This window comes from Anabrus simplex, chromosome 5 (assembly GCF_040414725.1).
Source record: "Anabrus simplex isolate iqAnaSimp1 chromosome 5, ASM4041472v1, whole genome shotgun sequence".
In the NCBI taxonomy this organism is placed as follows: Eukaryota; Metazoa; Arthropoda; class Insecta; order Orthoptera; family Tettigoniidae; genus Anabrus; species Anabrus simplex.
This window is the reverse complement of record NC_090269.1, coordinates 83,017,336-83,033,448: the sequence shown is the minus strand read 5'-3', so window position 1 is coordinate 83,033,448 and position 16,113 is coordinate 83,017,336. Positions and strand designations below refer to the sequence as shown.

The following is a 16,113-nucleotide window of genomic DNA, read 5'->3' as shown; positions in this document are numbered from 1 at the left end:
GAAGAACGCCGGGCTGAGTGGCTCAGACGTTTAAGGAACTGGCCTTCTGGTGGGTCAAAATTGCGGCACCTCGGCGTCGCCGAAAACCGTAAAAAGTTGTTAGAGAGGCGTGAAGCAAATAACATTATTATTATTATTATTATTATTATTATTATTATTATTATTATTATTATTATTATTATTATTATTATTATTATTATTATTACCTTACTAGAAGTAAATTGAAATGGACCCTGTGCCTCTTAAAATCCATATCGACACACTATTACATGTTGTCGAAGATGTACAGAGTGAAAGTTCTAGTAAATGTCAAGAATTAGTACTAATCCTATACTTAGTGCAGATCTGTTGTTTAGGTTCATTATTAATAATGCTCCGTATAAATACTGAAGTCTATAGGAATTCTGTGTATGCAGGTTGATCACAGTTTAATACTCCAACTTCTAAGGATGAGAGAAGAGAGGGTGGATGAGGGCGGTGGAATAACATCCATGGTATCCCCTGCCTATCGTAAGAGGTGACTATAAGGGGGACCAGTGTCTCTCAAATTCGGAGCGTGCGTTGGCGACCATGGTTCCCCTAGCTGAATCTGGAAATGCTTCTCCTTACTTTTGTCTGGCCCCTTGCTTTTATCTTTCCTATCCGATCTTTCTCGGTCAACTTTTGTTCTTTTCCGACCCCGACGGTAGCACATTTTCGAGTTCAAGCGAGTATTTCAATTTTCACTCCTTCATGGCCCTTCCCTTTCTTTCGACGATACCTTCATTTTTCGACGTGTCGGATTTCTCTGATTTTCTTTCTGATTAGTGTTAATATAGGATGATTGTTAAGGTGTACTTCCTCTTAAAGCAACAGTCATCATCACCACCACAAACACCATGAGGGAATATAGGAAACAAACGTTAACTGGCAAAATGAAGAACTGCGCTATAAGGGTATAAATTAATTACGACCTATTCCTCAAAACAATTATTACATACTAGCGTCTGTACTCGTTCTTCGCACGGGAATTTGTAGTGGATTAAATATTTCCTTCAGGAATTTACGCTAAGTAACATGGCTCTATTGACACGTTTGATGCGACATGTTAGAATGATATTTTCGTACGAAAACGTGTGGCAGTAACGTGAAATATGATTAAGCTGAAAAAAGTCGAGAGAGAATGAGGATGACTTCCAAATTTATTGTACGGTACAGTTCCTGTTTTGAAGTTGTGCGAAATTCTTCATGGTTCTCAGGTTGCATATTGTCTCTGTGACCACTGGCGTGGTGCTTTGACATTGACGATACCTCCCCTAATATCTGCCCTATATAAAAGAGTAAAATGCCCTCTAAGTTTTTCCCATTACCCACCTTGAAGAGAGATGCATGTCATATACCACCTAGCTTGGACTAAACATCCAATTTTCGTAATCATCTGCGTTATTATCAGTCGTACGATAAATACGTGCGTGGCATAAACGAACAGAAATATCACATTCTTAAACGTTTGTAATACACAATATTTGATAGACCTAATGTTAACAAAAATATTTGAGACTAACCTTTCTATAAATATCAACTTCATGTGATTACCATAACATCATAGGCACCTGATAACACAATCCTGAGTGAGTAGATTCCAAATACGTAGTTCGGTTGAAATAATTCCAGCAGTTTTCTAAATCTATATATATATATATATATAAATGAATGTCTGTATGTTTGTATGTACGTAAATGACACATCTTCTCCTAAACCACTGGAGCAAAAAAAAAAAAAAAATTTGGACACTCGTAACTTACTATCTGGGGACGAGCACTGTGGGGGTAAGCCACCCCTAACACCCTTAAGGGTGGGGGTCAGGCGGGTTATATATAAAATTATTAGAAAATAGTGTCGAATACATAATTTTAGGGTTCACTGACATGAATAGTGGCAAGCCGGATTTCTTAGAAGTCCAAGTCAGCCCCCTTCGTGCAGGGTGGCGAGGGGGGAGTGATATATAAAAATAATCGATAATGGCATCAAATCCATTGATTTCGTGGTCGCTGAGGTGAATAGTAACACTCCGGAAATTTTTAAAGTCCAACTTCAGCCCCCTTTAGGGTGGGGGGCGAGGTGTTAGTGATATATGAAAATAATCGAAAATAGTGTCGAATTCATACTTTTCGGGGTTGCTGAGATGAATAGTGTCACTCAGGATATTTCTAAACTACAAGTTCGGCCAGCTTTGAGGTGTGAGGCGTACACATATTACCTACTATCTAGAAAATATACTGTGGGGGCAAGACGCCCCTAGAACCCCTAGGGTAGGGGGTTCAATATAACCTATATTAATAAATGGAAGTCCGTTTGGAACGATCTATATACGTAGTGTACTGTACTGTATAAAAATTAAAATAGACGTGACTTAATGAGGCAATTCCAGACATCCTAGAAACTTAAAACTTGGATATTAGGATCTCTAGGAAAATAGAAAATTTTCAAAATACCCTGAAAGGCCTCGCTGGGAGTCTCAAATTTGGGGCTCAGCATAAGAACGCAGTCAGATATATTTATCCTAAACGATAACCTATAGGTTCCATGGGCTTAAAAGTTTACTGAAAGTCCTAATTTTTAATCCCCTCCCCCATATCAAGATGGCGGCATAATCTGCCAGACGAGCTAGAAAATTGAAATTTTGCAAAATTATGGCTTTTAGCCTATAACTGACGGAAAAATTACGAGATATTTAAAATGATTTTTTATCCCCCAAAAATATCGAAATATGGAGGCAATTTTAAAGACAGTACAGACCTTCCTTCTGAGGTATTTGGTGGCTAAACGGTAAGTCATATCACAAAACGGATGGCACATTCGGAGTGGTCTACAACTTTAGTCCTATGACGTTTTGTCATATCTCTATCCCTAATACATTAAATTTAGATCTTTTTCTGGATTGTGCGTATTTTTTGCACTTTTTGACATGTATCATTGGTAGTTTGATTCACTTATCCGAAAGACAGGATCATCAACTTCTACGTGAACCTTGGCCCACTCAGTAGCTATATGTGTAACAAATTCTATGCTTGTAGCTGTCACATATGTGTCCGAAAAGGAATTCACTGCGAGAAAACCTTACCAAAATTTCACCGTATTCAACCTAACTCAATTTTACCCACAGATAGATGAGATACGAGAACACATCATAGGACCAGCCATTTAGACCGTTATATATGGCATCTTATCCTAGACCTACAATCCTTTTCTCGATATGATGTATATTTTAGAGCAGTTCATCTTCAAATGAAGGTAAAAATGCACATACTTTTGTATGTCTGTCTATATTTATTCATTGAATTCGATTTGCAGCGATACAGAAAGGGTGACTCTCAGCAGGATGGCGTCTGCTATTGTAATCAGTACTCCCCACATCGATTTTAACCGGCAGTATGAATGGGGTCTTTCTCCAACTCCTGTGTACCATTATAATGGCAGAAGGTTAGGGAACATGCAATATTTTTTAAAACATTTTTACCCGATTGTGTTTGGTAGTAGTCTAGGGTGCGTGCCATTATAAACAAATTTACCCATCCAAAATATGCTTGACGTTAGGCATAGTGGCCTGCTATTATAATGGAAACTCACCAAATCGGAGTGAGTGGCAGTAAGCTGACTGGCAATAGGAAAAGTGGCCGGTCATTGTATTAATAACAGCACAACTCAATTTTGAATGGCTGTAGGGAAGGTGCCTGCCATTAAAATCAAAATTCCTCGATTGTTATCTTTCTGGAAGTAGGAAATGGGGCCTGTCATTGCAACGAAAACTCCTCAAATATATTGTGACCGCGCAGCAGGCAATGGGGTCCACCATCATAATGAAAATTCCCAAATCGATTGCGAATGGTAGTAGGTAAGTGGGCCTGCCGTTACCGTCACAACTCCGCAACATGCTCTTTACATTAGAAGCAACGTATGTGGACCTCCCTCTGCTGTTTCTCGGATAACGCTCAGAGACATGGAATTTTAAAAAATCTTATTCGTTGCACGTACAGTAATTTACTTCGATATCCGTATACAATATAGAATACCGTAGCGAAACACGGGTACATTTGCTAGCTTAGGAATATGGAAAAACATTCGGATAACTAGACAGAAAATGAAATCGCGTGTGGCTTTTAGTTCCGGGAGGGGTGTACGAGGACACATTCGGCTTGCCAGGTGTAGGTCTTTTGATTTGGCTCCCGTAGGCGACCTGCGCGTCGTGATGAGGATGAAATGATTATGTAGACGACACATACACCCCATGTCTGTGAAATTAAGTAATGATGGTTAAAATTCCTGACCCTGCCGGGAATCGAACCCGAGACCCCTGTGACCAAAGACCAGCACGCTAACCATTTAGCCATGGAGCCGACCATAACTAGACATACAGACACCAAAGAGAAAAGTTCTACCTCATGATTCCTCGGTGTTCAGTTACATTAGGTGGGGTTAATTTTTAAGCCGAATGAAATATTATGCATCCTCAGATTTTCTCCTGATTTGGATCTTTCAAATAACAGTATATCTGCGAGGGTGTGCGTCACTGGCTGCAGAGTTTGAAGCCCGTAAAAAATAGTAATTTTCTCCGTCATTTGAAGAGTAAACGAAATTACGTACAATAATGGTTTAAAATGAAATGGCATTTCACATTTAGTCTATAGATTTTACATATAATCAAGAGTGTAAGAGAAAACTGAAGAATCTTCGAGTCTTCCTAAAAATCCCCAGTCTTTTCAGTAATAGTTAAATTATATGCATATCAAAACCTGCTCCTAGATGAATAGACTCTAAATATGAAATTTGGTCGAGATATACAGTAATCAATAGTGTAAAAGAAAATAGAAAAACCTCTTCTGGTCTTACCATTTACCCCCACTCTATTCAGCGATTTTTAAATAATAAGCATACTGAAACCTGACCCTGGATGAGTAGACTCTAAATATTAAGTTTGGACGAGATATAATGAATAGTGTAAGAGAAAATTAAAAAACCACTTCTGATTTTCCTATAAACCCCCAGTCCATTCGGTGATTTTTAAATGATATGCACATTAAAACCTACATCTGGGTGATTGGACTATAAATATGAAGTTTGGTCGAGATCTAATCAGTAGTGTAAGTGAAAATTGAAACATTATTCTGGTCTTCCTATAACCCCCAGTCCGTTCAGGGATTGTTAAATGATATGCATATCGAAATCTGTTCCTGAATGAGTAGACTCTAAATATGAAGTTCTATCAAGATTTATTCAGCCATTAGCCCGTGATGGTGGAACTAACAAATAAACAAACAAACAGACACGAAAGCTAAAAACTACTAGTACGATCTTGAGTTGACCCAAAACGGCCCCACTTTTTCCTCTTGAATACCAACTTTATCTTCATATTGTGATATTTCCTATTTTTAAAGACACCACTCAAACTTTTTCGTCTACTAATGTCATTCCATGCCACCTCTGCACTGACAGCTCGGAACATACCACTACCGAACTCGATAGCTTGCAGTCGCTTAAGTGCGGCTAGTATCCAGTATTCGGAAGATAGTAGGTTCGAACCCCACTGTCGGCAGCCCTGAAGGTGGTTTTCTGTGGTTTCCCATTTTCAAACGAGGAAAATGCTGGGGCTGTACCTTAATTAAGGCCACGGCCCCTTCCTTCCCATTCCTAGACCTTTCTTCGCCCATCGTCGCCATAAAACCTATCTGTGTTGGCGCTACGTAAAGCAACTTGCAAAAAAAGAACCATACCACTCAGAAGCGCGGCTCGTCTCCCTTCTCCAAACTCTTCTTAGCACAAACTTTGCACCATTTTTGCAACGCTACTCTTTTGTCGGAAATCACCCAGAACAAATCGAGCTGCTTACCTTTGGATTTTTTTTTTCCAGTTCTTGAATCAAGTAATCCTGGCGAGGGTTCCATACACTGGAACCATACTCTAGTTGGGGCCTTACCAGAGACTTATATGCTCTATCTTTTACATCCTTACTACAACCCCTAAATACCCTCATAACCATGTGCAGATATCTATAACCTTTAGTTACAATCCCATTTATGTGATCACCTCAGTGAAGATCTTTCCTTACACTCGTATTAATACCCAGGTAGTTACAATGATCCCCGTCAAGAACTTTCACCCCATCAACGCAGTAATTAAAACTGAGAGGACTTTTCCTATTAGTGAAACTCACAACCTGACTTTTAACTCCATTTTTCATCGTACTATTGCCTACTGTCTATCTCACAACATTATCGAGGTCATTTTGCAGTTGCTCGCAATCTTGTAATTTATTCATCTGTACAGAATAAAATCATCCGCAAAAAGCCTTATATCTGATTCTATTTCTTTACTCATAACATGTATACATATGAAAACATAAAGGTCCAATAATACTGCCTAGAGGAATTAACCTCTTAATATTCCACTCATTTTTGCCAACAGTCTTCCTCGATCAACCCTCTAGAATGCTTTAGAGAGGTCAATTGCGATACAGTTCATTTAACATCCTGAATCCAAGATATCTGCTATATCTTGCTGGAATCTTACAAGTTGAGCTTCAGTGGAATAACTTTCTCTAAACCCGAAGTGCCTTCTATCTAACCAGTTATTAATTTCGCAAACATGTGTAATATAATCAGAAATAATGCTTTCCCAAAGCTTACATGAATTGCATGTCACACTGACTGGCCTGACATTTTTCAGATTTATGTCTATCACCCTTTCCTTTATACACAGGGTCTACTATAGCAACTCTCCATTCATTTGGTATAGCTCCTTCATGCAAACAGTAATCAAATAAGTACTTTAGATACGGTACTATATCCCAACCTATTGTCTTATCAATCTTATCAATTCCAGCTGCTTTTCTAGTTTTCAACTTTTGTATTTTATTATAAACACCACTTAAATGACATGTTTAATATAAATCTTCCTTTTTCTCAGCAACTGCTGGTACTAGACACCCGACATTTTGTCTTTTTTTATATTTGATGATTGGTGATAATTATAGAAATGATCATATTTCCGTTAAAGATTCTTATCATTTGGGTAGTGTTTGGCCCACTTTAAAATCGTGAATGGCGAGTTGGCCGTGCGCGTAGAGGCGCGTAGCTGTGAGCTTGCATCCGGGAGATAGTAGGTTCGAATCCCACTATCGGCAGCCCTGAAGATGGTTTTCCGTGGTTTCCCATTTTCACACCAGGCAAATGCTGGTGCTGTACCTTAATTAAGGCCACGGCCGCTTCCTTCCAACTCCTAGGCCTTTCCTATCCCATCGTCGCCATAAGACCTATCTGTGTCGGTGCGACGTAAAGCCCCTAGCAAAAAAAAAATATATCGTGAATATATTTAAATGAACCCAATAAACGTAATTTATTTATTTTGATAAAGTACGTAGGCATAATGTATGCATGAGAAACACTCATTTACCTTGGATTCTGAGAAAGAGTTACATAAATTCATTCAATCTTTCGGGGAGAAGTATTTCACCTACAATGTCAAAAATAATATTATAATTTAAAGGAAATAGGTATCTTCAATATCCTTAAGCCGCATATACAATAAAAACGTTTGCGTTGAATAAATGTATGAAATTATCATATACATTAACTAATCATTGGTAGTGATAACAAAAATTAAGCTCAAATTAAGGAATCTATTAAAAATGAATTATTCTGCTATCAACTGCGATGTAGAAGTGCAATTTATGTTTCAACCGAATGTATTAGCTTGTATTCGTGATATTCTACATTTGAAAAGAAGGAAATCTAGAAATAGGTGAAGACAATGGTGGGTTCATCCACTGAACCCAACAAGGATTTTACAAAGGGATATTCATAACCTTCTGCATGAAATGTGACACCATGGCCGTAAACAGTATTTCAGATTTAGTTTCATGAATGCATTTAATTCTTCCTTTACAAATCAAACACTCTGTAATGCATTAGCCCAATCAGTATGGCGGCCACGCGTTTCTTCTGGCTTCAACTTAACGTCTCACATCGGCGACTCTATAATATTCTGTGTGATATTCCTTTTTTCGAAACTCGTCAACCCGAACATAAAAGCCTGGAGCTTGCATATTGCGTTTACGTTCACGTTTGGCACTTATGTTCGGATGTCTAACTCTTGTCCCGTTTCTCTACGGGATCGGGTACGAGGTGAAATGTATCTGTCGTGGCAGGTTTTAATGACCGGATGCCCTTCCTGGCGTCAACCTCATCAGAGGAGGTAATGAGATGAAATGAATGGCCTTATATACTTATGCTAGTAAGAAGGGAGAGGGTGAAACCCGGTGCCGGCACATAGATTACTCCTGTCGCATAGCACCAAGGGATCTGCTCAAGGCTTAACGCGTCCATCCGACGGACTAATGATCATTAGATCACTCCATATGAGCACTACGGAGAGGTTTGGAACTTAATCCAGGCTTTTGGCACTACCTCCCCTACCCTCTTGGCCAACATTCAGAAGGTGAAAAATGTTTCAACCAACGGGACTCGAACCGGTTAACCACGGTGTCAGACAGTTTAGACTTCAACACCTTAACGATCATGGCCACCAGGCGGGATGACGTTTGGCACTTAGGTATTTTATTTTGAATGCTGTCATTAAATAACATGGGGGCAAGGTTTTATGTTCACCTTTAATCTTCATGTTGAAGATGTAATTTCCATACTACTCTGGGGCCAATGACCTTGCTGTTAGGCCCCTTTAAACAACAAACACCATCATCATCATCATCATCATCATCATACTACTACTACTACTACTACTACTACTACTACTACACTGAAGCACATGTCAAAATATCAGAGCGATATCGTATGCATAATTTCTGAGAAAATGGCCCTTGAAATCAGGGTGCATTGTGTGAACTTGAACACACTACGGGGTCTCACATACAACTCACTGGAGTTATTAGCCGGCTAAGGTGACCGCTGCCCACTCGTGTGCTCAGTCGATATCGTAGTGTCACCTGGTCAGTGTTGTAACATCCTCAACCGTATTGATTAGCTTCCTTTCTTGATCAGGAGCCTACAGCATTAAGTGTTACATTACGAAGTCTCCAGTCCAATGAATCCTGAAGAAGTTTCCTCGAAGATTGTGGTAAATGCAGTCGGGCGTTCCAACATCTTCTAACCCACGCTTGTAAAATAAAGTCTCTGGCAGATGTCTATCTAGTTTTGTGCGAACTAATCTCCGAAACCACTGAACGAATTGTGATGCAGTTTACACCTATGTGCAGAAAATTTATGAAACGTTAATGCAAAGAGTCCGTCTCTGTTGTATAGTGGTTACTGTGATTAGCTGCCACCCCCGAGGGTACGAGGGCTGGAACGGGGTCCACACAGCTTCGGGAGGTCATCTGAGTAGAGAGTAAGGGGAAAGGGGTGTTCGATTCCCACCTCAGCCATCCTCGAAATGGTTTTCCGTGGTTTCCCACTTCTCCTCCAGGCAAATGCCGAGATGGTACCTAACTTAAGGTCACGGCCACTTCCTTCCCTCTTCCTTGTCTATCCCTTCTAATCTTCCCATCCCCTTGCGAAGCCCCTGTTCAGCATAGCAGGTGAGGCCGCCTGGGCGAGGTACTGTCGACCCAAAGTCTCATGTTCCAGGACAGTGCCGTTGAGTCGGCAGAGGTGGGATCCCCCAATGAATCCGAGGGAAAATCAACCCTGAAGTGTAAATGGATTAAGAAAGAAAGGAAGTAACTTAATGCAAAGAAAACTAAAGCTGTAAAGTGGTGATTTTACCCAAAGAAGTCAATGAAAACGCGAACAACCAAGCGCGTTCTTTGCTAACGGTGCATATTAACCGCAAGTATGTGTGGGTGAATTAAATACTTTTCTCAAAGAATGTTGTATACAACATTTTTGGCAACATTTAGGTTGTTATGGAATAAAGTTGTACATTATGTCAGACTTGTTTTTGTGGCAACAGGTAGGAAACTTCATGATCAAAAGTTGGTCTACTTGCAGTTGTAGGGTTGGTCGCCCTGAAATAATGTTGTATATCAAGCGAACATTACTGACAGAGATATCAGTTTAACTCTAAAAGCTGTTAAAACTGTAAACGAAAGAAAACTAAAATATAATCCTTCATATTGGATCATAATCAATGATCTGGAAACAATGTGAAGAATATCAATATTAACAGTGAGGTACACGTCATTAGAGGGTAAAACATTAAAAAGAATATTGAAAATAACTAAATAAAGTAAAATATGAGAACCAGGTGTCACTGTTTTATGATACATGATTTAAAAAATATAAATGAGCCTAATCAAAACAACTGCCATTTTTTTTCACTTTCTATAAAATCATAAAAATGTGATAGGCTATACAACTTTCTTTGGGGGGAGTTCCTCAACTGTGATGACCTGAAAAAAGGTCCTTGATGGTATATACCAATCTGTAAAAGCCCTTTGTAAGAAATTTTGTGTTAAACTTCGAACTAAAATATCAACTTCAAAATTAGAAGCCATTCTTTGAAATAAATCATGAAATCCGTATCAGAATAAAACTGTTTATTCATATCAACAAACCAGTCGGATAGCCTGACCTACCGTTTGCAGGCACCTTAATTTTACGCCATCTAGGCTGCGTCTTCGACGTTTTGTTTTACTCTACCAGGTGGCAGAGTAAAACGGACCTCTACTGAGCGATCTATGGCTGAATCAATTTCATCAGGGAAACACCAAATGAATCACCGTAAGACATTGTTTGTCGAATTTACTTTCTTTTGCCCTTCAAAAATCCGAGTACGTCTGCCGTGTTTGAAGACGCGATATGTGGATCCGAAGGCCAACACTCTACCACTGATCCACAGAGAGAGCTATTAACAATATTTATTGATGAACTGGTTAATTCACCTCAATAACCTTGTTAAGATAAGGACACACTTTGCGCTATAAAATTTGTATCAGTGGTTTAGGTGGTAACACCGGTTTAGTAAGAACATAGGAATGGGGAGAAAAAAAGCTACCTAAAAGGCATGTGTCGCAAGGGCATTGGAAAATCGTGGCAATGAATTACGTATTATACATGAGGAGTAAAACAAACTGATGTCATCTACAAGGAAATCAGATGAAGCCTATCACCACATATTGAAAAATGGTCCCGTGCGGTTAGCTTGTTCTTCTTCCACAAAGATTATATACACTTAATAATAAATTATTATGAATTAAATTAATTCCATGAATATTCTCTTTCAGAGCCACCCATTTCCTACAGTAACTCGGTGAATATCTACGAATTTGTTAGTTAAATACTGAATATGCAGGCTTCAGGAGTACCTCTGGCTTGACCTCAAAGACATTACCGACCTACGGTCGTGTAAGCTGTACTTGCGCCTTGCAGTACGTACCCATAGCCAGTAGGTAGAAATGTTGGGTCTTTGAATGTTGGAAGCTTAGAGTAAAATCGTGAAAAATCGAATATATGTTCCACTATGGCAATCCACATCACATACGAGTGTTAAGCTATTAGCCCCAGTTAAGAATTGCTGGTACATCTATGTTGAACATTAAAGCTTGAAATTTTCTTCACCAAACGAAAACGAAAAATAATTCATGCAGTAGGGGATTAAGGAGATAGAGACTTAAACATGTACAAGATTATTATTGTTTTGCACATTATTAATAGCTAATGTTTTAATTCACATTTAGTTTTTATATTAATTCTTCAGCTTATCCCAGTTATTTCCGTGGTCACTGGATCCACCCAGGCTCATTAAGTTTTTTTTGCGGTGGGGGGGGGGGGGCTGGGTTAAGACCTGATACCGCTCCTCCTCAAGCCACGTGATTCCTGAGATGACAATCTCTGTACAGAACTGACCAGGATTCGAACCTCAGCGTTCCGATTATTTACAGTTATTAGTTTATTATTATTTATTACTTTATCATATAATTGACTAGCTGACCCGCCTCGGCTTCGCATTGGTGGCCTTATATATCCTCCTGGGGAATTTCTGTGGGTGGCCACAAGTATATTTCAGTGACCGCAGATGTCCGGAGTTCTGTAAATCTCAAACCAGAGCCGACCAGGATTTGAACCTTAGAGTTCCAAGTGGGAAGCTAGCGGCTAAGCTTATCACGCCCCCCTTCGGTATAACATCCCCTATTTCCCGTTTAATTTCCCCACGCTTTCACTGGAACACAGTGTAAATGATTTCTATAATTAGAATACACCAACTTTCTTCACCTTCCACTTTTTGGTGCGCTGGCGAGGCCTCAGTAGAGGCAGGCATGCCCTCTATATCATCCTGCTCATCCACTGTGTAGTCCACCGAGGAGAAGGAGATTTGAGAGACCAGCTGGTACGAGGAGCCACCGCCTTGCGAGCTGGTAGCCCAGTCTTGCTGGTCACGGTCCACATCCAGGTAGTTGTGAGGTACATAACCTTCCTCACCGCGGTAGTTCCGTGCTCTCAGCCACCCATCACCGTCACCTTCACCCACCACCTCCAGCTGCTCGTTTTCCACAATGCTCAGCTCATCAGAGTTCTGCGCCTGCAACAGAAGAGATGTTAATTCACATCTATTTCCAGATCAGGAGTTTCTGATATCTCCGAGGTTTAAGAAATACTTTATTTAACGTTATTGTTGCTTTTACCACAAATTTCCAGGACGTGTGGTATAATTCGTTTTAAAGCTATAAACGTCCCACCGGGTTTACACTGCACCCACAGCAGACTACACATTCCACGCCCAACTTCCACGAGAGTGAATCCTTGAAAATGTTGAGTGCAGCGGTCGGAAGATTGGGAACCATGGACTGTCCGCGGAAACCAAAGGTCTTTATACACTGACTGACAGAGCAAATGCAACACCAAGAAGGAGTGGTTCGAAAGGGATGAAAGTTGGGAAAAAAACAGAGACGGCACGGACGAATAATTGATGTTTATTTCAAACCGATATGCAGGTTACACAATGCGCACGGCATCGACTCAGTAGGATGTAGGACCACCGCGAGCGGCGATGCACGCAGAAACACGTCGAGGTACAGAGTCAATAAGAGTGCGGATGGTGTCCTGAGGGATGGTTCTCCATTCTCTGTCAACCATTTGCCACAGTTGGTCGTCCGTACGAGGCTGGGGCAGAGTTTGCAAACGGCGTCCAATGAGATCCCACACGTGTTCGATTGGTGAGAGATCCGGAGAGTACGCTGGCCACGGAAGCATCTGTACACCCCGTAGAGCCTGTTGGGAGATGCGATCAGTGTGTGGGCGGGCATTATCCTGCTGAAACAGAGCATTGGGCAGCCCCTGAAGGTACGGGAGTGCCACCGGCCGCAGCACATGCTGCACGTAGCGGTGGGCATTTAACGTGCCTTGAATACGCACTAGAGGTGACGTGGAATCATACGCAATAGCGCCCCAAACCATGATGCCGCGTTGTCTAGCGGTAGGGCGCTCCACAGTTACTGCCGGATTTGACCTTTCTCCACGCCGACGCCACACTCGTCTGCGGTGACTATCACTGACAGAACAGAAGCGTGCCTCATCGGGGAACACGACGTTCCGCCATTCCCTCATCCAAGTCGCTCTAGCCCGGCACCATGCCAGGCGTGCACTTCTATGCTGTGGAGTCAATGGTAGTCTTCTGAGCGGACGCCGGGACTGCAGGCCTCCTTCAACCAATCGACGGGAAATTGTTATGGTCGATATTGGAACAGCCAGGGTGTCTTGCACATGCTGAAGAATGGCGGTTGACGTGGCGTGCGGGGCTGCCACCGCTTGGCGGCGGATGCGCCGATCCTCGCGTGCTGACGTCACTCGGGCTGCGCCTGGACCCCTGGCACGTGCCACATATCCCTGCGCCAACCATCTTCGCCACAGGCGCTGCACCGTGGACACATCCCTATGGGTATCGGCTGCGATTTGACGAAGCGACCAACCTGCCCTTCTCAGCCCGATCACCATACCCCTCGTAAAGTCGTCTGTCTGCTGGAAATGCCTCCGTTGACGGCGGCCTGGCATTCTTAGCTATACACGTGTCCTGTGGCACACGACAACACGTTCTACAATGACTGTCGGCTGAGAAATCACGGTACGAAGTGGGCCATTCGCCAACGCCGTGTCCCATTTATCGTTCGCTACGTGCGCAGCACAGCGGCGCATTTCACATCATGAGCATACCTCAGTGACGTCAGTCTACCCTGCAATTGGCATAAAGTTCTGACCACTCCTTCTTGGTGTTGCATTTGCTCTGTCAGTCAGTGTATTAGTGTTGTTGTTGCTGCTTTTTATCAGTCCATAGATCGGTTAGATAGACCCTACATGCCACCCTACATTGTGCAAAATAACAATAATATTAATATTAATAATAATAATAATAATAGAAACACCGGGCGAGTTGGCCGTGCGCGTAGAGGCGCGCGGCTGTGAGCTTGCATCCGGGAGATAGTAGGTTCGAATCCTACTATCGGCAGCCCTGAAGATGGTTTTCCGTGGTTTCCCATTTTCACACCAGGCAAATGCTGGGGCTGTACCTTAATTAAGGCCACGGCCGCTTCCTTCCAACTCCTAGGCCTTTCCTATCCCATCGTCGCCATAAGACCTATCTGTGTCGGTGCGACGTAAAGCCCCTAGCAAAAAAAAAAAAAATAATAATAGAAACACGTGGCAGCGAAACGTCTCTCGTGTATTATAATTAAAAAGTACATACACGTTGACGTTTTTACATCGGATTTTGCATCGTAAACATCTTCATTATTTATACTGTTATGTCCTTAAGCATTCAGTCTGCAGGCCTCTGTGATTTTACTAAACCCCCACCACAATCCTCTATTTGTAACTATCTTTGTGGCTTCGTTTAGTTCTACACCTCTTATCTTTAAACCATTAGAACTGAGTCTAACCATCGTCGTCTTGCCCTCCCTCTACTTCTCTTACCCTCTATGACCCAGTCCATTTATCCGTTTATTTACTCATTTAAATTTTCATTTGCAAAATATTTAACAATTAAAAATTTTTTTTGAAGAATTGTGAATGATATGAGAAGCAAGAGACGTGGTCTTTGCAATTTGATTTTACAAGGAGCGTGCCCTACAAGCTTAAATTTATGACTCTCCCGTAGCCATCTTATTCGTTCCACAGGTGTACTTTTTGTCTTAGTCGATCTCCCATTGAGTGCAGTTTCGTCACGAATGCGTTTCATGTACAGTGGGATTTTATCCGTTTTTATTGTTATATCTGGTCATTTTCGCTAAGTATAACATTCATAGATTTTCAGTCACAAAAGCCTTCAATATTTTCATTATTTACGACATTTGAATTTTTCTGGTGTTTTCGGTTAGAACTCGTAGAGGTAAATCTAATGACACTTCACTGACTTCTGCGCAACTTGTACAATACAAGCTACATCGCGCGCTAAGTGACTTTCGACATATCTTCATCTTAGGATAATACAGAATAATAATAATAATAATAATAATAATAATAATAATAATAATAATAATAATAATAATAATAATAATTTTACCGGTGTACAACTTCTCTAGCCAGTAAAACTGCGCGCCTTCTATAAGGCTATCTACGTAAACAGACTTGAACTGTTGTACTACAAGATACTTTGGTCTTCAACTGTTAGATGTCTCTACCATAGATTTAACTGCTCCATCCATTGTCGGCAGCCCTGAAAATGGTTTTCCGTGGTTTCCCATTTTCACACCAGGCAAATGCTGGGGCTGTACCTTAATTAAGGCCACGGCCGCTTCCTTCCCACTCCTAGCCCTTTCCTGTCCCATCGTCGCCGTAGGACCTATCTGTGTCGGTGCGACGTAAAACAACTAGCAAAAAACCTGCTCCATCCAGCGAGGTAAAATATAATTGTTTCATAAAGAAATATGTACTTTTAATGCTTGTTAACCTGGTTCTTTGATTCGTTGTTCTTTATGTACCAAAGTTGTCAACACTTCAGCTGGTTCCTTCTTCAATATTAATCAACCTATCAGAAATTTGTAAATATTTTCTATAGCCAATTAAAATTGGGGATGTGTACAGGAATCCAGCCTGTCAGTAAAGAGTTCTGGAAGCTTTTCCTCAAAAATAGTATAAAAGCTGGGCACTTTAGGGCCGTATGGTCTGAACTTCTCTAGTTATTGTGAGTGCG

General features: G+C 41.1%; 1 protein-coding gene across 1 annotated transcript in view; it reads right to left on the bottom strand.

Annotated features, from left to right (window-relative positions):
- nwk (nervous wreck) overlaps window positions 1–16,113 on the bottom strand; it is a 1,047,247-nt gene that overhangs the window by 43,387 nt on the left and 987,747 nt on the right. Inside the window, exon 16 of the mRNA XM_068227774.1 lies at window positions 12,195–12,510. Coding sequence (XP_068083875.1) covers window positions 12,195–12,510 — 316 coding nt within the window. The remainder of the gene's footprint in view (window positions 1–12,194; window positions 12,511–16,113) is intronic.